Source organism: Astyanax mexicanus, chromosome 1, assembly GCF_023375975.1.
Source record: "Astyanax mexicanus isolate ESR-SI-001 chromosome 1, AstMex3_surface, whole genome shotgun sequence".
Lineage (NCBI taxonomy): Eukaryota > Metazoa > Chordata > Actinopteri > Characiformes > Acestrorhamphidae > Astyanax > Astyanax mexicanus.
In genome coordinates, this window is record NC_064408.1 from 116,635,810 (window position 1) to 116,661,233 (window position 25,424).

The window sequence follows — 25,424 nt, forward strand, 5'->3', positions numbered from 1 at the left end:
ATATACATGCGGCCACCTGTAGATAATGACCTGGGAATTAGGCCAAAAGTGAGAGCAATAACGTTTTAATTCATATTTAATTTTATTTACATTATATTTCACTCAGAGTTAAACTCTGTCCCTCGCATTGTGTTCTCCCCTTTATTCAGAGCGTTTTCACAGCACTTTGCTTACATGCTGTTTTTTACTGTTAAAATGCGACATCTACAGGCGGCCGCATGAATGTTCAGCCAGCATTTAAGGTGGAACGGAAATCTGAATAAGACACTGGCGAATAAGAAGCTAACTTCAGCCTCGTCCAAGATCCGGAGGCTTATTTTGATATTGTGTGATTCCTCTAAAAGTTCCAATATTTCATGATTTGTGAATCCACGTCTGAAGTAGTCCTCAATGATGGTATCCATTTTGCATCTTTGTCTCACCTGCTTCTGTCTCTGTACAGCCTACTAGTATCTCAAAATATTGAGATAGTATCTCAAAATATTGACTTAGTATCTCAAAATATTGACTTAGTATCTCAAAATATTGAGATAGTATCTCAAAATATTGACTTAGTATCTCAAAATATTGAGATAGTATATCAAAATATTGACTTAGTATCTCAAAATATTGAGATAGTATCTCAAAATATTGACTTAGTATCTCAAAATATTGACTTAGTATCTCAAAATATTGAGATAGTATCTCAAAATATTGACTTAGTATCTCAAAATATTGAGATAGTATCTCAAAATATTGACTTAGTATCTCAAAATATTGAGATAGCAGTTTACTTAATAATAATAAAAAAACATTTTGCTGGATTTTTTTTTTTTTTTAGGTGGCGGGAATGGGCTTCCATAGCACACAGATTAATTTTCATTGTGTCAAAGTTTAATTCTGTCAGTGTTTTCCCATGAAAAGATTTACTTAAATATCTGCAGAAATGTGAGGGGTGTACTCACTTTTGTGATGCACTGTATTAGTAAATATGTGACTTTTAACAAATAGAAGTACAGACACATCTGTTTTAAACACATGTTGTAGTCGTACACTGTAATATATACTGTAAAGCTTCATTGTTAAATACACTGGAATTTAGGGGCGTGAGTGGTCCAGCAGTCTAAAGCGCTGCTACTATGATTGGGAGGGATTGCTGGTTTGAATCCTGGTCATGCAGCTTGCCATCAGCTACCAGAGCCCTGAGAGAGCACACTTAGCCTGAGTCGCAGCGCTTTCCTCCAAGCATGCTATAATGCCACTTGGTAATGCTGCATTAGCAGCAGTTTGAAAAGAGGTGGAGTCTGACTTCACATGTATCGGAGGAGGCATGTGCTGGTCTTTTCCCTCCTTGTGTTGTGGCATCAATTAAAGAAGTAGAATAATAAAATAAATAGAGAGACAGATACATTATATGATCAGTGGAGCTGATAACATGGACAGTAAGTGTATCATAATATTCTGCCTTGACTGTATATAAAACCCAATAACAAAAACATATAAAACGTATAAAAAAGACAGGACACTGTACAGTCTACAGAGTTGCTTCGTGCTTCAAGTGTCGGGACCTTCTCAAGCTGATTTACTAATAACTACTTGGACCCTTAGCTGCTCTCCAGTAATGGTGGTTGATGATCTGCTGGTTCCAGCCCGTTCTGCTGAACATCTGCACACAGATTTATAATCTGAATCAGGGGATTATGGAGGAGGTCCGAGGTCATTTGGGCAGTTCTTCAATGATCATCCTGGAGACGGAATTCCAGCCGGTGGAGGCGTCTCCCCGGGGATAGTCCCCGCAGGTCCCCACCCAGATAGCCACGTCCACCAGTCCAGCTCGAACGCCCTCGCACAAGCCTTCCACTGAAAAACACCAACAACATCATTACATTACCTGATGTGTAATAACGTGTTGCACACAATAAAAAAAAAAAGTGTTTTTATTGCTCAACAAATAAAAATATATATTTTTATTTTTACATTTCCAAACCAAGCTGTACCTGTTTTACATTATTAACATTATTTAGTGGTAAGCCACTCTCACTTTAAGCCCGGATGAGTTAAATTTATTTAAAAAGTTTGAGGAAACTGTTTGCCTTAAAAAAAAGTTAAGTAACGGGTAATGAAAACTGAAGTTAGCATAACTTAAAACATAGTAACGAGTTATTACAACTAAAGGAGAAGTTGATTTAACTTTTTTATTTTTGTTATACTGTAAGACCAGATAAGTTGAGTTTACTTAACTCTTTTAAGGCAGCCGGTTTGCTAATGAGGAATGAAAACTTGAGTCAGCATAAATTAAAACATTAAGTTATTACAACTAAAGGGGAACTTGATCTATTTGTAAGGTAGCCCAGGGGAAGCACTACACACTGATGGTGAGTGTCTGTTAGTCAGAAACTGTTGGACACACCCAGTATGCAAATAGATTGTGACAGAAGCCAATGGAAAATAAGCTGTTAATGAAAACAGACTAAACTCAGTTACAGTATTATAAGTTGGTTCAACTCAAAGATCTCTGTTTGAATGTTTATATGCTCAGAAATGTTCAGCTAACTCAACTGAAAAAAACATCAGTTGTATATGTAAATGATTTAATTAAAGTGATAATTGATTATTTTTTTCTGACACTTAAATCAAATCCTTGTCATCATATTCTCCTGTAGCTGAAAGTTAAATACTAAAGGTACCGTAAATTGGTTAAATACTAACCATTTACCAAATGTATTTAAATCCTTACTGTATCTCAAACATAGTTAATAAACGTTTTCCAAATGTAGATAATTCATGAATGTTTAGCAAATGCAGTTAAATTATAAATGTTTCCCAAATGTAGTTAAATCATAAATGTTTCCCAAGTGTACTTAAATCATTAACGTTTTCCAAATGTTATTAAATCATAAAAGTTTTCCAAACATAAGTAAATTATGAACATGTTTCCCAAATGTAGTTAAATCATAAATAAGAGAAGTACTGTACATGCAGAGTGTTGAAACACAAACCAATCTTATAATGAATCCTAGAATAAAACTTTATTTTTCAAAATGATACTTGGCAAAACCAGACATAACAATGAACTGACTGAGAGGCTGCTGTTGTGGTGAGACGTAGCTTTAAAAACAACTTTAAAAATCAATGTGTGCTTCTATATTTAAGCACAGACACTGCACCCTATCTTAAAGGGCATCCCAGGAGAATCCTAAAATGAATGTATGAACCTGATGAATTTTGAGGGTTCTGCGAATGTTCAGAAAACACAGGCTGAATGCTGTCTAACTATATTCTCAGCGCTTCCTGCTGAGCGCTTTCCACAAGCTTAAGTATTTCCTGATGATGAGTGTTCTGCCTCGAATGCGCACTTCAGATACCTCTGCCGTGTTTAGGCTATGATGACATTGTTTCGAGGGCTCTTGTAGACGATGCCGGTCCTCCGTTTGCATCCATTAGAATGGAATAGTGTTTTTGATTACCGCTATGATTGCAAACACAATTACGCCTGAAAACACAATTGCAATCATGCAATTTGCGGCGCTGCTCTGTGCTCTTTCATATGTGCATTTAAATGAACCTGCTGGCCTTGAATGTAAACAACGGAGAGACATGAAAGCAGCTTTTCACCCAAAAACACTAATTCCTAATAATAAACAAGAACTACTAGAATGTGTTATGCTGCAGAAACGAGGCTGTGCTAAATAACCCCCTTTTTTTAAGCAGAAATGGTTGGTCCTGTTAGCGTTTGTTAGCGTTTGTGGGATAATAATGAAGGCTGGTGCATTTATTACATACCTACTATGGTGCAAGGTCTACATAAAAAAAAAAAAAAAAAAAACGAGCAATGTGTTCATTTTGCTTGATTGTCATATATTAATGCATCTCCAAAAATGAAAACATAACAGAGTATAATAGAAGGTAATTTATTTCAGTAATTCTTTCTTTTATTGTTAATAATTGTGGCTTACAGTCAACAAAAAAAAACCCAAAAAATAGTGTATCAGAAAATTGTATTATTATATAAGATCAATTGGTACTTTTGGCAGTGCGGGCAGTGTGCCAAGTCCTGCTGGAAAATGAAATCCACATCTTCATAAAAGATGAAGTGCTGTAAGATTTTGTGGGAAAACAAAACTGTACTGATTTGACTGGACTTGATAATAAAACACAGTGGATCAACACCAGCAGATGACAGACATGTCTCCATCACTGATCCTGCTGGATTTTGTGGGAAAACAAAACTGCACTGACTTTAGACTTGATAATAAAACACAGTGGATCAACACCAGCAGACTCCAAACCATCACTGATTGGTGGAAACTTTTACATTACATTACATTACATTTGGCAGACGCTTTTGTCCAAAGCGACTTACAATAGTCAAGTACAATGTAAAATAAGTTTAAAGGAAAAACATCTTTGGATAGGGATAAAAGGAGGACAAAGGGGAATAATAGGATAGAGGAGTGAAGGAGAGGAAGAAGGAAATGAGGTTAGAATTAGTTAGTGTGTTAGAGGTGTTAAGAGAGTAAGTGCTCTATGAAGAGCTCTGTCTTCAGGAGTTTATTAAAGATAGTGAGAGATTCTCCTGATCTGGTAGTAGAAGGTAGTTAGTTAGAGGTGTTAGGAGAGTAAGTGCTCTTTAAAGAGCTCTGTCTTCAGGAGTTTCTTAAAGATAGCGAGAGATTCTCCTGATCTGGTAGTGGAAGGTAGTTAGTTAGAGGTGTTAGGAGAGTAAGTGCTCTTTAAAGAGCTCTGTCTTCAGGAGTTTCTTAAAGATAGCGAGAGATTCTCCTGATCTGGTAGTGGAAGGTAGTTTGTTCCACCATTGGGGAACTCTGTATGAGAACAGTCTGGATTGCTTTGTGTGAGTGTTTGGCAAAGCGAGGCGACGTTCATTGGAGGAGCGCAGCGGCCGGGAGGTAGCGTAAGCCTTCAGGAGCGAGTGCAGGTAGGAAGGAGCCTGTTCTGTCATCACCTTGTAGGCGATTGTAAGAGTTTTGAATTTGATGCGAGCATCAACTGGTAGCCAATGGAGCTCAATGAGCAGCGGGGTGACATGTGAGGAAACTTCACACTAGACCTCGAGCAGTTTGGACTGTGTGTCTCTCCACTCTTCCTCCAGACATGAAATGCAAAATTTTTGGATATACAGTCCAACATTGGTCACATTAAAAGTTGAATGTAAAAAGCCTAAAAACACTAATTTGGTGAGAAATGGGATGTTGCTGTGTGACTAACACTATCTATTTGACATACTTACACCCAGGTTTTTAGGCAAGTGTGTCTCACATAGTGTGTCAGGAACCACATTATATAAGTCTATTAGTCTATTTTTACTTAACCACTCAACGTGGCTAAAGGCGTGTGATGGATTACACTAGATACGCTCTTAAAGCGATGCTAATGATCCCACAGATACCAAACACGTCCAGGCTGATTGAGTACGTGCTGGATAAAATGCAGCTTGTGCTAATTTGATGTATTATCTCTTAAATTATCTCTTAAATCTCACCTGACGAGGTCCGGTGAATGTTGATGGTGGAGTTGAGTTCTGGGCTGCCTTGGTCCAGATAGATGATGGACTCTATGGGCAGTGGCCCGGAACATTCCGCTCCGTTAAAGGTGAAGTACCAGCGCTGACAGCAGGCCGTCTTGCACTTGAGCCTGAGCGAGCCGCTGAAGAGCACACGCAGGGCGCTGTCAGAGCGCAGCTTGGTGAACGTGCACTCCTGCAGACGAGAAAACAACACCAAAGACGCTGAGAGTTTAGTTAAGTGAACGTTTTCTCCTGAACTCCTGTAGAACATACAGGGGTTGGACAATGAAACTGAAACACCTGGTTTTACAGCACAATAATTGATTGTGGTGACGGACAGTTCTGGTGGAAACAGGAGAGTTGAGGTGCACATTGAATTCTGCCGTGATTTGATCAGCCGTGGTTTTATGTTTTTTGGATACAATCTGGGTTAGCACCCGAACATCCCTTTCAGACAGCTTCCTCTTACAGCGTCCACAGTTAATCCTGTTGGATGTGGTTCATCACAAAGACTTACTGTCTTGGTCACAGATGCACCAGCAAGACGTGCACCAACAATTTGTGCTCTTTTGAACTCTGGTATGTCACCCATAATGTTGTGTGTATTGCAATATTCTGAGCAGAACTGTGCTCTTACCCTGCTAATTGAACCTTCACACTCTGCTCTTACTGGTGCAATGTGCAATTAATGAAGATTGGCCACCAGGCTGCTCCAATTTAGCCATGAAACCTCCCACACTAAAATGACAGGTGTTTCATTTTAATGTCCAACCCCTGTAGAATAGAATAGGATTGCTAACTATATCTTTATCTATATGGATCAGATAAATGTGAACCTATTGAAACTCTATTTTAAGTATAAATCCCCCAGTATTGAGCTGTGCAGCAGTGGAAGAACTGTGTTCTCTAGAATGATGGTGCCCAACACTTTTATGATAGGTTGGTCAGTTTGAGTTGGGGTGGGGTGGTAATCATGCAACATCCTTTAATGCTTTTGTTGCTAATCCTCACAGCAATGCTCCAAAATGAGAAAATATAGAAAAGTAGAAGACAGTCAGGCCCCTATGTGTTGTTTTTTGAGTATAAATGAGCTATTATTAACTTTTATTTATACATTTTATTAGATTTTTCAATTCCACCTTAAATGTTGCAGCCTTTGCCATCTGTCACACCATTTAAGGTGGAACAAGAAAGGTAGCTAGCTAGATACTACTTGTTTTAAAGAAAAGTGACATCAAACATTGGAACTACACATTAAACTATTGTAATATAGTGTTTATTTTTAATTTGAAAGAAAATGCTGAAATTTGTAGGTTTCTTTGGTCGCTTGCGCCAATTACCATCTTGCCAGTGATTCTCGTAGTGTGCCTCTGAAAAAAATCTCAGTTTGAAGCACCATGTAGCCCCAACACTTCCCCCTAACCCCTAACCTACCCCTCCAGCCTAACAAGAATCAGGACAACTACCCCTAGGTGTGGACATGCAAAAAACAGAGGGAAACAGAGGGTTAGAGCTTAGTGGTAGGGTCAAGGTGTCAAGTTGTGAAATGGGAATGGACCAAGCAGGATATACTCATTTTAATACCCTTGATTTTACTTACTGAGAGGGACTATGCACCTAAGACTGTCAACTACCTTTGCAACTGTGTTAATGTGATGTTACAATAAAGGTAATTAGATTTGGTTAGGGTTAATTTGGTAATTATTAATAATAGCAGGCTTTCGAGTGACATAACCCATAACTCTGAGAAGCGCAGACTAGCCTTCACCCTCCAAGTCTAGTACACAGTTAATTCTCCAGTGTTAAATCAACACTACTAGTGTTATATTTTACACTCTCAGTGTGATTTAATGCTGGTGAATGTACTGTGGAGCATAATGTAATTATGGAAGTTCTAGATGGCTATAGTTACAATAAGAAGAAAACTTGGACAAAAAAACATGTGGGCAAATGTTGTTTCTTTTAAAATTAAGGGTATTAAAAAAATAATTGTATCCTGATTTTGTTGAAGTAACTGTCTCTGCTGTCTTGAAAGAGTTTCTACTAGATTTTGGAGCATTGCTGTGAAAACCTGATTGCATTTAGAGACAAGAGCATTAGTGAAGTCAGGATGTTGGATTCCCACCACTCCACTTTATCCTTAATGTATCTAATGGAACAGCATCATTCCAGAGAACACAGGTCCACTGCTCTAAGGTGGTTTTCACACCTGTAGTTAGTTTCTATGGTCCGAATCAGTTGACGAGTTTGTTTATTTAGAGCATTTCTCCCTTTATTTGGTTTGGTTTCACACAGGCATAAACCTAAACGCACCAAAATACACACCAATAAACCATGTGAGCAGGCTGTGTCCTCTGATTGGTCAGAGCTGTCTGGTGTGGAAGTAAATATTCATATACGAAAATGTTATATACAGCAAGAAGATTCTGTGTTCCAGCGCAAATATCTGTGCTTTAACACTGAACGCTAAAACGCTGTGCTTTTAAACACAGTGTTTAGACATGCAGCACAGATTTAAACATAGTACCGAGTCAGGCGGCTGTGAGCAGTGAACGTGTGCAAGGACACAGCGTTTATTTATAGCTGTGGTAATCAGCGTTATCTGGCTAATATATCAGTTTAAACTGCGCCTTATCAGCAGTTTAGCTCAAATAAATGGAGCGAACCACTTCGAGTTTGTTTGGGACTGTACCAAGACCCAAACCTGCTCAATCAAACTGCACTAAAGTTTCAAACGGACCACAGTTTGTTTTAACCGGACGAAACAGTGCTGGAGTGAAAACGCCCTAAAGCTCAATTCTGGGGCATTAGATGCCAATAGGTTGCCAATAGGTTGTTCACCTGCTCAAGAAAGTCCTATTCTACTGGTAATACTTCTCTATCTACATGGAATAAACAAGTCTCTAAAAGCATCCACTCACCCTCAACCCATTACAGATGGCTAGGGCAGCCAGCACAAGGCTACTGTTGAATGATTGGTTCAGTTAGCCTGATTGCGAAAAATGATCATCATTTCATTGAATTAATAAATTGATGCTACTGTAGAATAAGGCTGTGTATTGGCAAGAACTTGGCAATACGATACGCATCACAATACAGGGCTTACACTTCAATATATTGAAATATATTCCCAGCTGGCATTCAATGTTGATGTTATGGTTGAATCAACGTTGATTTTGAAAAGTGAATCAACGCTGATGTAGCAACATTGTTTCAACGTCATTTTTAAAGACAGCAAATTTTTTAATGAATATTTATTATAATTAGTTTGGGAATTATATACTTATTTCTTCACCTACTTTAGTCCACAGTCTGTGAATGGAGTCACAGGTATTGAAGCATGACTGGCTAAAATACTTCACTGTTCAACAAACATACTGTGTGAACAAACATACAAGTAAACACAATAGACGATATCACAATTAAAAATTACATGTTCATTTATTGTACGATAGTTATTGTGACAGGCCTACCTTACCAGTACATTTAAAGTAGAATTAATATGCAAAGCAATTCTTACTAAGTTCTTACTAAAACATAATTACTAAAATATATAAATTCAGAAAAAAAAAATGTATTACAGAGCTCTTTATTGGCTAAAATATCAAAAATGTTGCAGAGCTTTCAGACCTTAAATAATGCAAAGAAAATAAGTTCATATTCATAACGTTTTAAGAGTTCAGAAATCAATATTTAGTGGAATAACCCTGGTTTTTAATCACATGCATCTTTTTATGCATCTTGGCATGTTCTCCTCCACCAGTCTTACACACTGCTTTTGGATAACTTGGATAACACTCCTGGTGCAATAGTTCACTGTACTTAGGTGATAAGTTACTACAAAAGTTTTAAGTTTTAAGTGAATGTATTGGGTTTTACAGTGTTTAGCACTGTGAATTCAACTCATGAAGTACTTTATAAAGAGCTGAATCAGCTGGTAAAAGTGACTCACTGTGATTTTGCCCAGGTCGATGCCGTAGTTGAGGGAGTTCCAGGCGCACTGTTTGTAGTTGGGTCTCCAGGGCTCCTCAAATATCTCACTGACGCATTCCCCCTTCTCCCCCTTGGCCCCGTCCCTTCCCGGCACACCTGGCGTTCCCGGGATCCCGTTCACTCCCGGATTTCCCTCCTTGCCCGGGATTCCTGCTGGACCCTGCAGGCAGCTGGAGTACTGCGACAAGAAAAAGTAAACAACAACTGGATCCAACAGGTTTATCTGACACTGTAATGGATTACGCAGCGTGTTACAGGCCATTAAAACTGCAATTTGGAGAGCTCTGATTTTAGAAAAGTGTGGCCGCAGTGCCACCTTGATTTATTACGAAGCTTAAGGAGGGACCTGGAAGTGCGGAGCCTCTGTCAGACTCAGTAGCAGACTAAACAGCGCCTTAATGAAACGTGCTGGAGCTCTAATTGCCTTGTTTATGCCTCCGTTGTAAATGTGCAATCACGAAAGCTTCAAATATTGCCCCACTGCTGTGGTTAGGAAGTGACGTGAGCTCTTCAGGCATCCTAAATGAACTGTTATTAACTATAACAAACAAAATAGACCTTAAATCACAGTGCGGCGGGATTCAAATCCGAGCTAATCAAACCTGCCACAATGGATTTGACCTCCAATACGTTTAATACATTTAATAGAACAGTTTGAAGAAAATGTGTGCAAGCGTGCACACTTTCTGCTTCACTAAAGAGAGAAGTGCGAATACCAAAAACAAGTTTAGTGTATGAATGAAGACCTGTACAAATATAATGATTATAGCCCATAATCTACATACCTATGTGCAGGGGTTGGACAATGAAACTGAAACACCTGTCATTTTAGTGTGGGAGGTTTCATGTCTAAATTGGAGCAGCCTGGTGGCCAATCTTCATTAATTGCACATTATTGCACCAGTAAGATCAGAGTGGAAGGTTCAATTAGCAGGGTAAGAGCACAGTTCTGCTCAAAATATCGCAATGCACACAACATTATGGGTGACATACCAGAGTTCAAAAGTAGAAGTCTTTGTGATGTATCAAGCCATGGCATCCAGGGTAATGTCAGCCTACCACCAAGAAGGACCAACCACATCCAACAGGATTAACTGTGGACGCTGTAAGAGGAAGCTGTCTGAAAGGGATGTTGGGGTTATAACCCGGATTGTATCCAAAAAACATAAAACCAAGGCTGATCAAATCATGGCAGAATTCAATGTGCACCTCAACTCTCCTGTTTCCACCAGAACTGTCCGTCACCACAATAAATTATTGTGCTCTAAAACCAGGTGTTTCAGTTTCATTGTCCAACCTCTGTAGCTCATCCTTGTGCATCCATTGGAGTATACAGTGACACGCAAAAGTAATCATACATAATTTCTGTATTTTATGGACACCTCAGGAGAGAGAACCTGTCCACAGGATTACTATAATAACAATATATATTGCTTTTTTTACAGTCAGAAATTTAGTGAGAAGATTGTTTTTTATTATGTTTTTTTGATGTTATATTAAGATGTCTCAAACTTAAGATGTCTACCTACTTGCAGAACTACACAAATCAATACAAACCCACCTATAAACTGAATTCTCGCTTAAACCTTTAAGTATTGACAAAAGAAAAGCAAACATAAGAGATCACTTAAAATGATGAGTTTCTTTGATTTTACCGAATTGAAAACCTCTGGAATATAATCAAGAGGAAGATGGATGATCACAAGCCATCTAACCAGGCTGAGCTGTTTTTAAAATTTTGCACCAGGAGTAAAGGCATAAAGTTATACAAAAGCAATGTGTAAGACTGGTGGAGGAGAACATGACAAGATGTATGAAAAATGTGATTACGAACCAGGGTTATTCCACCAAATATAGATTTCTGAACTCTTGAAACTTTATGAATATGAACTTTGTTATTTCAGCCATTTCTCATTTTCTGCAAATAAATGCTCTAAACTACAATATTTTTATTTGGAATTTGGGAGAAATATTGTCTGCAGTTTATAGAATCAAGCAACAATGTTCATTTTACTCAAACATAAACCTATGAACAGCATAAAATCAGAAAAGCTGTTTCAGAAACTGAAGTGGTCTCTTTATTTTTTCCAGAGCTGTATTCTGTTAGTGGTGTCTGGGTAGAAATTACTGGAAGGTCTCTTTTTTTTTACTGGACGTAGAGAAAAAACCCAGGACTGACCACACTAAACTGTGCCTCCTGTTTATCACCAGAGCATGTTTGCCACATCACTGCATGAACTCTGCCAACTGCAGAATCAGATTTCACTGAAAATAAAAGCAATGGTCAGCGACGGTAGTTTTTAGAGAAAACAGGGCCGGCTTTATTCTGCTAAAACAGAAAATAGAAACCGGGCAATTTCTAAAGAATGCAATTTGCATTCAGATCGTGAATGGGGCTTGTATTTGAGCAATCTCCTCCTGGCTTGGCTGGGCTCTGAAAGGGGGTGGGCTGATATATGGAGGTGCGGGAGAACTGGAAAAAAAAGGCTAGATACAATCAGAGTAATCATAGTGATAATAACACAATGCCTTCCTCCTTTATTCTTTCTGAAAAGGCTTTAAAATCACCATTAATCATCCAGGGTGGAAATTAGATCTACATTTTCAGTACTGATTATATGGCTTTAGTACTGTAGCGCCGTAGATAAGACTTTTGTTCCATCGGCCCAAAGTTTCATTGATCAAGTAAAGGAAAGGATACTTTAAAGTACCAGGTAATCATAAAAAAACTAAAGGCCGGTGGAGCGTCAAGGCTCATGTCCTCTCTCTCCTCCTCAGTCCATGAATCATGCAGAAGATTCTGAATCATTTATCCGTGTAGGCAGCGACGGGCTCCGGTCACCAGGGTGATTTATTCTCCAGCCCTGCTGCTGTTTACACAGATGCTGAGTGTGTCTCCGACTGATTCAAACACAGACACCCAACTCTGCCAAAGAGACGCCAGAACAATACGACCGCCACCCACCCGGCCTGCTCACTATATTACAAAAAAAAAAACACAAACATCTGAACAGCCCTGTACTCTCTCTCTTACACCAGAACAGAAGTTACTGTGATAACTTTAACCTTCTTTAAGCTTCTGTGACCTATAGAATCTCTCAGTAGATCTGCAGCTCGGCTGTGTTTGCACATCTGTGCTTATATAAGAAGACTTCCGCACTACTTAAACAGTGTCAACAGGATGTGCATACTGAGGGGTACTGTTTAAGGTGTAAAAAAAAACGCATTAATGCACAGTCAGACATACAATAAATTAAAGGTGGGGATTCACATGCATGGATGATTAAAACTAATTATAATTCATTATAATAATATTATAATCCATTATAATATTAATGAAGCAATGTATATGCACTCATTTCAAATTTCAAAGTGAATACAGCTCATTGCAATATTGTCTATTAAAGGTGGGAGTCAAAGGGCATCTTACAATTAGATTAAAGCGCACATAGAATCTCTTAATTTTACCAAAAATTGTCAGTGCGCCTGTTAATCCAGTGTAATCCAGTGTATGAATTCTACCAGTCAGGTTTTAAGTAGCAGTAAAGCCACTTTGCTGAAGTACAGCGTTATAAAAGAGTTTCAGTAAAGGTTCTAGAGTAGTATTATGATTAGCCGCTAACCGCACAAGCTACGAGGGACAAACTGCTAGTTGATAGCGCCCTGAGTTACCAGTTACTCAGTCTAGGGCTATCAGGCGGCATTTACTAGCACTTAGAGTTGCTAACTGTGTCTAGCACTACAGTTAACCGTAGCTAACGCTGCTGCTAACCACAACTGCTAACCGCGGTTAAGACTGCTGCTAACCACAGCTAACGTTGCTGCTAACCACAGCTAGCGTTGCTGCTAACCACAGCTAGCGTGGCTACTAACCATGGCTTACACTGCTGCTAACCGTGGCTAACACTGCTGCTAACCACTGCTGCTAACTGTGACTAGCACTGCTACTAATCGCGGCTAGCGTGCTAACATCCCTGTAGAAAATACTGGAAATCTAAGCTTACTGTAAATTAACGGAAAAACTTTACTCACCCAAATAAACGTTTTTCATGAGAAAAAATCTGTGTAGATTAACATCTAGTGCTCATTTGATTTCAGCATATATGCAGCTGAAACAGGGAACAGCCTAGTGCATTCCAATTTATATTATCAACATTAACATTTTAATAGAACATTATGGTCATTATGACTTTTAGAAAAATGTGTTTTAGGGAGGAGGGGGGTAGTGCACTATAGGACTCTGAAGTTCGGCCTAAGTTTTTGTTCTTAATGGCATTTTTTTTTTCTAAAAGTATCTTAGATACTTTTACTTTTATCATTATACTTTTTTACACTTTTACTTGAGTAAAGCAACTTGAGTTGATAATTCAACTTCTACAGAAACCTAATATCTATACTTCTACCTGAGTAGAAGTTTAAATCTTGCTAGTTTAATACGAGTTCTCTGCATGAAAGTGAAAAACCGTGACCTTTAACCACTGTCAACCATTTTCAGTGAAAGGAAAATCCAGCAAAACCAAACATGTAAAAAATGGACCGATTCCAAAACCCTTAAGTCATTATACATAAAAAGTGACTTTTTTTTTTACCTTATTATTAATGACAATGAGTTTTCTTTGTTTGCTTTGTGTTAGAACATCCAGTGTGACACTTTAATGGACATTACTTCAATCATTTTTGCTGACATTAAAATTGTCCATTGTTTTAATAACAAAGTGTAAAAAACTCAGTTTTTATTTTAAATAATTAAAGAGTTAGCAGATTTTTATCCGAATGGCTGAATATCCTTCATTGACCCCTTTTTGCTTTTTATTACTCTTTAAAAGGGTGAAATTCATTATTGTGGTATTATTTTATCATTTCAGGAGTATTTTTCACAATAACTGGCTTAGTTAAAAATGCAGTAAATTTAATAAAAAGCAAAGTGTCATATAAATATCATAAACATATCCAGAACAAAATAATACATTATCCAATATCAGTCATATTAGTGTGAGTAACGACATTGTAAAGCCATCACTGAAGAGAAAGCTCTGATATAAGCAGGCAGAAGATGTAATGAGAATTTTGCGCTTGATATTCCTCTCAGAGCATTCAATATCCCAAACCGAGACACACTTAAAAATGTCCTACTATTTATACAAGCATTACCCTGATAGATAAGCATCCTAATGAAGAGTCCTGCCGCTCAGCTGCAGGACAGAAAGCTGAGTCTGCTGAAATACTGATCAGACAAGACATCCGATCAGAGCATCCAGAACTCAGGTGTAATAAACTAAATCATGGATTTGTGCTAATGTATTCACGCTGGAGAGAGTGAAGTCTGCATGATAATGCTAATGTATTCAGCTGAGGCAGGATGTTAAGGGTATTGTTGATTAAGGTTATATAAGGGTCAGGTAAGAGGCAGGATATTATTGGTAATGGTTACGGTTTCACAGCAGCTCTCTTGTGATTATATTTTTATCCGGATCAGCCATACTCGCGAAATCTCCCTCATCCTCTGAAAAAACGACAGTTCAAATTACCTGCTGTTTCTCTCACTGAACCCATTGGTGGTCTGATCATTTTCACACTATAGGTGTTTTTTTGCAGGTAGATATTGAGAATTTTGTTTGGCTTGAGGCTATATGTTTTATTTAGCTTCCTAGCGCATGTTTAAAACCCTCTGGAGAAATCGTATACATATTATGAACCACAAAATAAAACTAAAAAATAAAGTCAAAGGAACTGAAATATGAGCCATATCATCATGTGCTTGGAAGCAACTGTTGTAAATCATGTGATCATGTGTAAGCCTAATGCACGTTTCTGAGTTTTATATAGTTCAGATTAATTTAATACCAACAGGTTTTTGGTTACAGTAGGAACCTATGGTAGGGTTAGGTTCTGACGTCTGTACTTTTTTATTAGTACTTTTTTATTGGATTTATTTCATATTTTCCCATTTTTCTCCCAATTTAACTAGGCTAATTCAGCTACTTGTCACGGATGACCCAGGCAGGGAGACGAGGAGGCGGACACAAGTGCAGGTAGGGTGAAAATAAATAATAATTTAATAAATAAATAACAAGATAACAAGGAACAAGTAACATGAAACAAAGATCTGACACAAATAACCAATAACCAAAACAAATCAAAGAACCTAAACTAAACCAACTAGAGATAATAAATAAACAAACAGGGAATATATACAAGGAGCTAAACTAGGAATCAACACAAGCAGGGTATAAACAGGGAGCTAGGGAACAAGAAATAAAACAAGAAACTAGAAATAAACAAGGAAATAAACTATAAACGAGAAAACAAGAAATAAACAGGAAACAAGGAACCAAGGCTAAGAGAGACACTGAGAAACGTTATGAAAACACAGAGAGACGAACGACAGGTGAAGGTGCAAAGACCGACGGAGACAAAGTGGCAGAGGAGGGCTATTTAAAGAAACAGGAAACGCACTATAATTGGAAACACCTGGGGAAGGGGCGGAGCTACAAATGAGACAAGTGGTGGAAAGGTACTGAGACGGGAGACACAGGGGAGCATAGGTCACGTGGGGAAGACACACAGAGACACGAGACGAGACCAGGATGTGACACTACTACTCAGCTTTATATCCCCTATCACTACTGATGTCAGAACACAAGGAGGGTGAAGACTAGCACATGCCTCCTCCGACACATGTGAAGCCAGACTTTACCTCTTTTCAAACTACTGCTGATGCACCATTACCGAGTAGCATCACAGCGCGTTTGGAGGAAAGGTTCCGATACATCAGCTCACAGCTGTCTTGTGCTGATCGACATCGACATCACCCTAGGCGTGACGAGGAGAGCAAGGCAAATTGTGCTCTCTTAGGGCTCTGGTAACTGATGGCAAGCTGCATAACCAGGATTCAAACCAGTGATCTCTCAAACATAGAGGCAGAGCTTTATGAGACTAGGTCTGCCTAACAACAGAGCGATCTATATTCTGATTGGCTCAACGAGAGTACATTATAATATACAGCTGATGGATTGGCAAGCGTGAGAAATACCATGTGTGGCGTTTGAGCGTGTGAACTCGCTAAGGTGCGTGTGTCACACGCTCAAAGCGTGAGACTTGAGAACACTGCTTAAAACTAGTTAGAAAATGTGCAATGAAAGCATTTTAAACTCAATAAAAGCCAAAATCATCTTCCAAAAACTAGACAAAATGTATAATATATGAGATGTTAATGATGATATTAAGCAAAAAAAAAAAATGCCAATGAGGTAAGCAATTTTTACTTATTTTGAGAAATCTTATTAGGTCTTTGCTTTGCACTTATATGTCTTAAAACTAGTAAGAATATATGTAAATAAAGCATTTTAAACACAATATTGTGCACAATAATAAGACCTAGAGACTCAATATTCTTCTCTCAAACAATAATCTTGATTGATCAGACTAAGTGATAGGTGTATTTATATGTACAGTTAAAGTACCTGTAGGACCCAGTAAGTTTTTTGAATGTACTGGTTCATCCAGAGAAGTTACACCATAAGTACAGGGAACTTACCCTCTAAAACATGGGCTGTATTATAAAGCGTTTCCCTGAAAAATATGTCTCGGCACATTCCTGTTATAAATGACATAGTCAAGTCTTTGTACGATTCCTGAAATCTTGAACAATTCAACGTATTTTGATGAAAGAGAATCGATTCAGCCAATGCAAACTGGTGGTCATAACCTTCCGTTACTTGTTCGAAACGTCAACCTTGCAGCTGTGGAAAGCTCTGAGATATAAAGAAGAAGAATTCAGACTCTGAACACTTGCTGGTGCTGAGTGCTGCAGGTTGTATGTGCTGTATATGTGCTGTACATGCTTCAGAAGCTGTATGTATGTACATGTACATATATATATACTACATGCTGTAGATAGTTCTGGCACTAACCAATGAAGAAAAGGATCCATATCTTTCAAGCACAGAGTGTGCTGCCCTTGGGGCTAACATGAAGGAGCAGCACTCCTGTAACCTGACCCCACGGCTGAGGACAATAGGTGGCCCGCTACGAGAGCAGGCCTGCTATTGCCGCGGAATAGCTGCGGCGTCACCCGCGCTCCCACCTGCCAGAGTAATTCACAGCCTCATCGGTATGCCTGTGAGCGCCGAGCGTGGAAATAAGGGTCTTTAACCAAGCCATAAATCTTCTCGCTATCGGCCAGAGGCAGACTGCGGAGTAAAAGGTATTCATATTTATTAAGGGCCCCGGTGCTCTCACACCTCGGCGCTTCTGGCACCTTCTTATTGACAGCGGGCTCAAGGATGCCCACAAACAAAAGGCACGGATGCACGCACAGATAAACAACTGCGTTTGACCGGGGTGGACCGCGGCTGCCGGGGCCGTCGGGTCCATCAATTGAAAGCCACCGAGTGAAATGCGCCGGCCGAGGAGGCTCATGGGAGAGCCCGGATGAAAAATGCACCGAGGTGAGCCGGCCCACTCCACGGGCCCTTACAATGGAGTGAATATTGAATCAATTCAAATAGATGAGCCCTCCTCCTCAGCTCTGAGATTTTTCATTACAATGATAAATCTGGTATGATATTTAAGTAATAGAACCATTTACAATAAGATGCTGAAGGGGAAGCTTTTTTTAGATGATGAACTATGATGAATCAGGGCGCTACGCACTTTTCCCCTCTCCGCAGCCCTGATAGACTGCGCCCTTGATCTTTTTTCATTTCCTATTGAGCTCGGCTCTCGTAAGCCAGGCCGAGTCGACGTGTGGTCGGCCTCGATGTTGTGTCCTACGGCCCCAAGTAAACAGGCGAACCTGAATGAGGATAAAAAAAAAATTAAATAAATAAATAAAAAGAAAGAACGCTCCGCTCCTTCCAAGTCCTTGCTGGTCAGACGCAGACTCATTTTAAAAACTCATTCGGAGAGCTGTAGCCATCAATTGACTCTGTTTACTGCTTTCTATTTCCACCCGCTGTCAAAATGCCTCGGAGCGAGGCGAGGCTTTTTAGGATAACTTATTGCAGCTGTTTGCAACACTCTTAGTATTTAACTGTCCGCCGATGATCAAGCGCATTGACTCGCTCAACATTCGCCGAGTAATAAAAACGCTACCGTTAGTCATAAAATCAATGGGTTTACAGCTAAACAGGTCCGCAGGACCGCCGCTCGCCTTTTAAATGGAATTAAATTAGGCGCATAACGCAGAGCGCTTAGGACATGTCTGTATGCAGGCCAAGAACAAATTCATCAACACATGAAAGAGACAGAGAGAGAGATAAACTGATTTGGAGAAGAGAGAGAGAGAGAGAATGACAGTAAGAGATTGAGAACAATTTTAGAAAGACAAAGAGTAAACAAGAGTAAGAAAAGTAAAATGAGGAAGACATGAGTGAATGAGAACGAGAGAGAGAAAGAAAAAAAGAGATAATGATGGAGTGTGGGAGAGAGAAAATAATAAAGGAGTGTCAGAATGAATGAGACAGAGAGAGACTGAGTAAGTGAACAAGAGAGAGAGAGAGAGTGAGAGAGAGAGAGAGAGTGAGAGAGAGAACAAGACACAATGTCTACCCAATAGAGACCAGAGGTGGAGCCAGACATGCTTACTCATTTGTTACTCACTTGGTCTCCACTTCCAGACCAAGCGTGTCTCAAACCGCCTTCATTGAGTTTACAGTGCAGTCTAAAGCCCTATCCAGACTGGATTATTTTCTCAAGGGGTCCTGCGGTCCCTACTGAACGTGATGTCATGACTAAGAAAGCCTAAAAACTCAATGGTCCTCCTGTTTTTTCAATTGCAGTCCGAATTCAAGAGTTTTATCACTGAGTAGAAATGTGAATTTTTTTCACAGATGTTCCTGAGAAACTAATCCCGTCTGGATAGGGCTTAAGAGTGTTTTTACACTAAGGTTTGTGTCTTTGTTACATTGTGTATATTTAGTTAGTCTGGTTAGTTTTGGTTTCACACTGCAGTTTATTGAGAACGATATAGAATTCTACTACATTTTGTCGTTATCGGCTATATTAACTGGTTTGTAGAACAGTGGTTATATAAGATTGTTCAAGCTGCTTTGCCAGGTGTTGTGACAAATTCTAGCTCTCTGTCAGACTCCCCTTCACATACACACCCCCCTGCAGCAGGATAAGTGTAAAAATTTCTCCTCAGATTCCTTTAATTTATGTTTATAAAAAAGGGTTAATAAACAAATAAATTAATTCCAAGTTTTCTAAGAATTTGTGTTCATACTGCTGTGTTTACTAGCACGGGGCTGGCTAAGGCTGCTAACCGCGGCTGGCTCGCACTGTTAAGTGAGGCTGGGTAAGCACTGCTAACCGTGGCTGGCTAAGCACTGCTACCCACAGCTGGTTAAGCGCTGCTAATTGGGGCTGGCTAGCGCTGCTAACTGGGGCTGGCTAAGTGCTGCTTACCACAGCTGGCAAGTGCTGCTAACCACAGCTGGCTAAGCGCTGCTAACCGTGGCTGGCTAAGCACTGCTAACAAAAGCTGGCTAGCACTACTAACTGGCTAGGACTGCTAACCACAACTGGCTAAGCACTGCTATCTGCGGCTGGCCAAGTGTTTGCTAACCGGGGATGGCTAGTGATGCTAAACGGTGCTGACTAAGCACTGCTTTCTGTGGCTGGCTAAGCGCTGCTAACTGGGGCTAGCTAGCACTGCTAACAGGGGCTGGCTAGCACTGCTAACCACAACTGGCCAAATGCTGCTAACAGGGGCTGGCTAGCACTGCTAACCACAACTGGCCAAGTAGACTAGCAGCGCTTAGCCAGCCGTGGTTAGCAGTGCTAGCTAGCCCCAGTTAGCAGCGCTTAGCCAGCCCCCCCTTAGCAATGCTAGCCAGCCATGGTTAGCAGCCCTAGCCAGCCCTGTGCTAGGAAACGCAGCAGTATGAACACAAATTCTTAGAAAACTGTGAATTCATTTATTTGTTTATTAACCTTTTTTTATTCTGAAAAATACAGTAAAGCACTCTAAAATACTCTAGGGACCCTAAACAAACGTTATAGCCATACACAATATAATAAAACAGACTCTTATTTACAGTTTCTACAGTCTCTGCTCACACTTCTACTAAATGAACATTGAAATGAAAATTACCATGTTATTTTGTGTCGACTGGCTCTCAGCTGTGTTTCTGCTGCAGTTCAGTTTGCCTGTGTTTCCCTCAGTGCACTAAAAGGATCACAAATGACTCCCATCAGCATGTGTTCTGGACTGTAATTGCTTTTTTAGCCACCTATTACTTGATAAGGACTTTTACTTTAACTTACCTTTTAACCCAACCCGTTTTAAATCATTCTAACTTGCATGTTGGAAATCAGAGCGGATCTCTGTGGCTTTAGTCAGTTAAAACTGACATCTAATGGATATCAGCTGCTGGGGTCTGCAGACTGTAATGGGTTTGCTGGAGAAATAAGGATCATTTGTTATTCTCTTGGATACGTATACTTAGAGGAGACTAACTCTCACTGACTTTCACGTAATTAAAAAAGGAAAGTCAAGAAAGTGATTTAGAGTGGGTTTGGTGTAAAATGCAATGTTCTGGAGAAACTTATCAGGTCAGAATTATTTATAGAAGTGGTGAATTAACCCTCATTAACCCTAGAACACTAACGTTAAAACTAGTTAAACCATCACTAACATTGGGTATACACTGTATATCAAGTTTTGGAACCCTTTTTTAACAATTTTACAACATACAACATCACATAAAATAATAATAAAAAAAAGTACCATAGAAGACGCTATAAAGAATCAAAAAAATTATTGGAAAATCAGGTAATCCTTAACAGGTAATGTCCTAACAAAAAAATTAATGCTGCTGGAAACTTGATAGTCTAATATCAGGTGAATTACACCCATAAAATATGTTACTCTAACTCTTATCACTAACGCTGGATGAAAATCACCCGAATGCATGCCTCTTGAAAAAAAAACATAGATTGGGGGAGGGAATCAACCATAATGACCTCAATGAGCTTCCTGAAGCTCCCCAAAGTCCCATGCAACTCAGACAGCAGCTAGGGCTGTGCGATACTGCAAAATTCAAAATTTGGTATCAATCCAATACCAAGTAAATACAGCCCAGTATTGCGATACCAATACCATCTACTTTTGTGTAGGGGAGAGCAATGTATCATAATTTATTAAGTAAATGCATTATCAAAATGCTTGTTCATGTTTATGATGATAAACAAAGTTTATCATCATAAGACAAAGTTTTCAGGCAAATAAAAATACTTTTATTAGGTAACCGTTTATAGAAAACTTACATTTCCCTTTTGGGTGGTAATCTGCATTTGCAATTAACAAACGCAAGATTTTTTCCCCCCTAATGTTTCTTTAACACTTAACCTGAAATATTCATTCAGCCATATTTGTATTTCAGGTTTGAGGCATAGCTATATCTTTTTGTAGGTAACATATCTGTTTTTCTGTTCCAGTGAAATAATTAATTTAGTTGTGAAATTTCAAATCTCATCACACAAGTATCGACCAATACCAATGTTAGTTTCGATACTATTATTATTTTAAATTGATCTGCCTACCCTTAACAGCACCAACACATCACATAAAAAAATATAGTGGGTGAAAATGATCCGGCGTTAGCAGTCTAGGGTTAAGCAGATAAGTGTGGTAGCAAGGTTGACTAAATTCTAATGGATTTTATACAGTTCTTACTATTTGTTGGTATTATGATTATGTGTAAATAGAATTCCAACACCATACAACATAAAACTTCACTGTTGTCTTTGCTCAGTAAATACAATGGCTTGATTTATTTTGTAGACCCTACTTTAAATGGCTTTGCTTAACCTACATCTCAAGTACTGAATTTAGTAGGATTTATTTTTATACATTTGGTGAAATTCCTTTTTACATAGTTTTACATAGTTCCAGATATTGTCGTGCTCTTCTGATGATAGATTTTGTAGTTTTCTGAAGTCATAATTGTAAAGAAATCATCTTTAAATCAAAATGATCAAAAAAAGAAGCAAGACGTCTTAAGTAGAGTCTCGTACTCTGGCCACAGTTTGTTTATATAAGACATTTACACTTTCCCTGCTTTCTTGCTTTCTAGCTTTCTAACTACTCACCCTCTCCTACCAGTGCAGTTTCTGACAGTGAAACAAACTTTCCCTCGAGTTTAACCCAGAAAAAGTAAAGAAAAGTAAAGTAAACTCTCACTTTCTCCATGTACTCCATGTCCTTCTGTCTTATTCCTCTCTGTTTGGCTCGCTCAGCTCCCTGGCAGGGGAATATTAGGCAGATAAACAGCAGGACTCTGGCCGGGACCGTTAGCTGCTCCATCTTCAGCAGCAGAGTTTCAATGAAGAAAGCTCCAACAAGTCGTGTCTGGAGGAGGAGACTCCTGAATGAATCGATTCACTGAATCACTTTCCCCTTTGAGCACTCTGAACAACTCACTCAAGTTCAACTCAACTAAAGCATATTAAAAACCTCTGGAATATAATCAAGAGGAAGATGGATGATCACAAGCCATCAAACCAAACTGAACTGCTTGCATCTTTTCACCAGGAGTGAGTAGCATAAAGTTATCCAAAAGCAGTGTGTAAGACTGGTGGAGGAGAACATGATGCCAAGATGCAAAAAACTGTGATTAAAAACAGGGTTATTCCACCAAATGTTGATTTCTGAACTCTTAAAACTTTATGAATATGAACTTTTTTTCTTGGCATTATTTGAGGTCTGAAAGCTCTGCATCTTTTTTGTTATTTCAGCCATTTCTCATTTTCTGCAAATAAATGATCTAAATGACAAAATTTTATTTGGAATTTGGGAGAAATGTTGTCTGTAGTTCATAGAATAAAATAACAACGATAATTTGACTCAAACATAAACCTATAAATAGCAAAATCAGAGAAACTGATTCAGAACCTGAAGTGGTCTCTTAATTTTTCAATTTCAATTTGACCTTATTCAATGCAGTTTAAGCAGTTAATATAATTTTATTTACTTCATATTTATTGACTTTTCCTACTTTAAAGGGCACAACTGTGTAAACGTAAAATGAACATGATGAGATGTGTACAAAATTCTGTGTGCATTTTGTGCCCATCAGTGTTATTTGGGGGCATTTGACCCCAGGCTGTTTTAGCTGTATAAAACATTAACAATATTAGGATTTTACACACATATCTGTTGGATGATGTGAAGGTCACTATGACATGCAATAATTCTCATAATTTCAAGCTAACAAGCTAATTGAGCAATGAGAGTAGTGGTCAGAGAAGCAGCCAAGAGGCCCATGGTCACAGAGGAGGTTCTGTTCATAGGACAACTATAGGTTGTGCACTCACTTAAAGCTGACTTTATGGAAGAGTGGCAACAATAAAAATGATTGTTGAAAGAAATACATTAGAAGTGCTGTTTGTAGTTCACCACAAGCCATAAAGAGGACACAGCAAACATGTAGAAGAAGGTTCAAAAGGTTGTACTTTTTGGCATAAAAATGTGTGGCCACTGTGAAACATGGTAGTGGCAGCATCATGGTGTGGGGAGGCTTTTCTTCAGCAGGGACAGGGAAGCTGGTCAGAGTTGATGGAAAGATAAAACAGGAGGTAAATACAGGGCGATTCTGGAAGAAAACCTGTTGGATACTGCAAAAGACTTGAGACTGGGAAAGAAATTTACCTTCCAGCAAGACAATGACCCTAAACATACAGCCTTAGCTACAGTGGAATTTTTTAGATCAGAGAATATTAATGTGTTAGAATGACCCAGTCAAAGTCCTAAAGACAAAAATTTCATTCAGCTTCTTTGGCAAGACAATTATTTCTGTTCACAGATGTTCTCCATCCAACCTGGCTGAACTTGAGCTGTTTTATAAATAAGAATGGGGCAAAAATCTCAGTCTCTAGATGCACAAAGCTGGTGGAGACAGTTGTAAATGCAGCGAATGGTGGCTCTACAGAGTATTGATATAGGGGGGTCTGAATACTTTTGCATTGTAACACTTTTCAGATTTGATCTTTTTTTAACTTTTGAAAGCTTTGCATCATTTTTACTCACTTAAAAGCTCATTAAAATACATTTAAGTTAAGTAAACAAATACGTTTTGTGGTTTTAAGATGACAGATGTGGTTTTGTGGTTTTAAGATGAAAAAATTCAAGTGTCACGCCCTTGCCCTGTTTGCCCTGTGTTTCTCCGTTTCCCAGTGTGTTCCCTAGTAATTTTCAGTCACTTGTGTCTAATTTGTAGCTCTGCCCCCTCGTTACCTGTTTCCCCAGGTGGGTGCTTCCTGTGTGTATATATAGTCCCCTTGTGTCTGTGTTTCTTCGACGGACTTTTCACCTTCCTCTGTTTGTTTGTCTCTCCGCATTCACTAGTTAATTGCACTCTCCTATAGTCCTTGTTTATTTAGTGTTCATTCATCCCTGCCCTGTTTAGTTCTTTATTTTTTTCAGCTCCTCGTTTGTTTATTTGTTTATTTCTCCCAGTTTGTTTATGTTAGCATTATTTCTTGTTTGTTCCCTGTTTGTTTCTTTGTTATTTAATAAATATATTTGGTCTTAAGTGCGTTTACGTCCGCCTCCTGCCCGCAGTACGTTACATCAAGGGGTATGAATACTTTATTACTGTATTATGCTTTTTTTTTTTTTTGCCCACTTGCTTCCTGTCTTGGCTCAAACTTAAGCAAATAATAGGGTAATATGTTAATACAGACAGGTGATAAATGCGATCAGTTCACAATCTACCTTCTAGCTCTTTGATGTGTGTAAAAATGTTTCAGCAGACCCAGCAGACCTGGATTTTGGATGAAGAGGCAGGAAGAAAGTGATTCTGAAAGAGGCTTCATTATTGGGGCACAGATGGCAGGAGCTTCAGTCACAGACACTGCTCAGCTGTCCAGGGCTTCAACAGGAGCGGTGAGTAAAGTAGATCTGTGGTAAAGACGTCAA

The 25,424-nt window shown here is 38.9% G+C and overlaps 1 protein-coding gene across 2 annotated transcripts; it reads right to left on the reverse strand.

Moving 5' to 3' along the window:
- Window positions 1-848: 848 nt before the first annotated feature.
- cthrc1b (collagen triple helix repeat containing 1b) lies at window positions 849-22,849 on the reverse strand. Of its 2 annotated transcripts, XM_022679884.2 has the most exons (5): window positions 22,689-22,849; window positions 20,598-20,672; window positions 9,459-9,677; window positions 5,483-5,699; window positions 849-1,839 (listed from the first exon to the last, which is right to left on the reverse strand). In XM_022679884.2, exons 1-5 carry the CDS (start codon window positions 22,809-22,811, stop codon window positions 1,697-1,699), a joined length of 777 nt encoding a protein of 258 aa, XP_022535605.2. In that variant the 5' UTR covers window positions 22,812-22,849; the 3' UTR covers window positions 849-1,696. The 2 variants fall into 2 exon arrangements, with proteins under 2 accessions (XP_022535605.2, XP_015456272.3); XM_015600786.3 differs by lacking the exon at window positions 20,598-20,672.
- Between the last annotated feature and the right edge of the window lie 2,575 nt (window positions 22,850-25,424).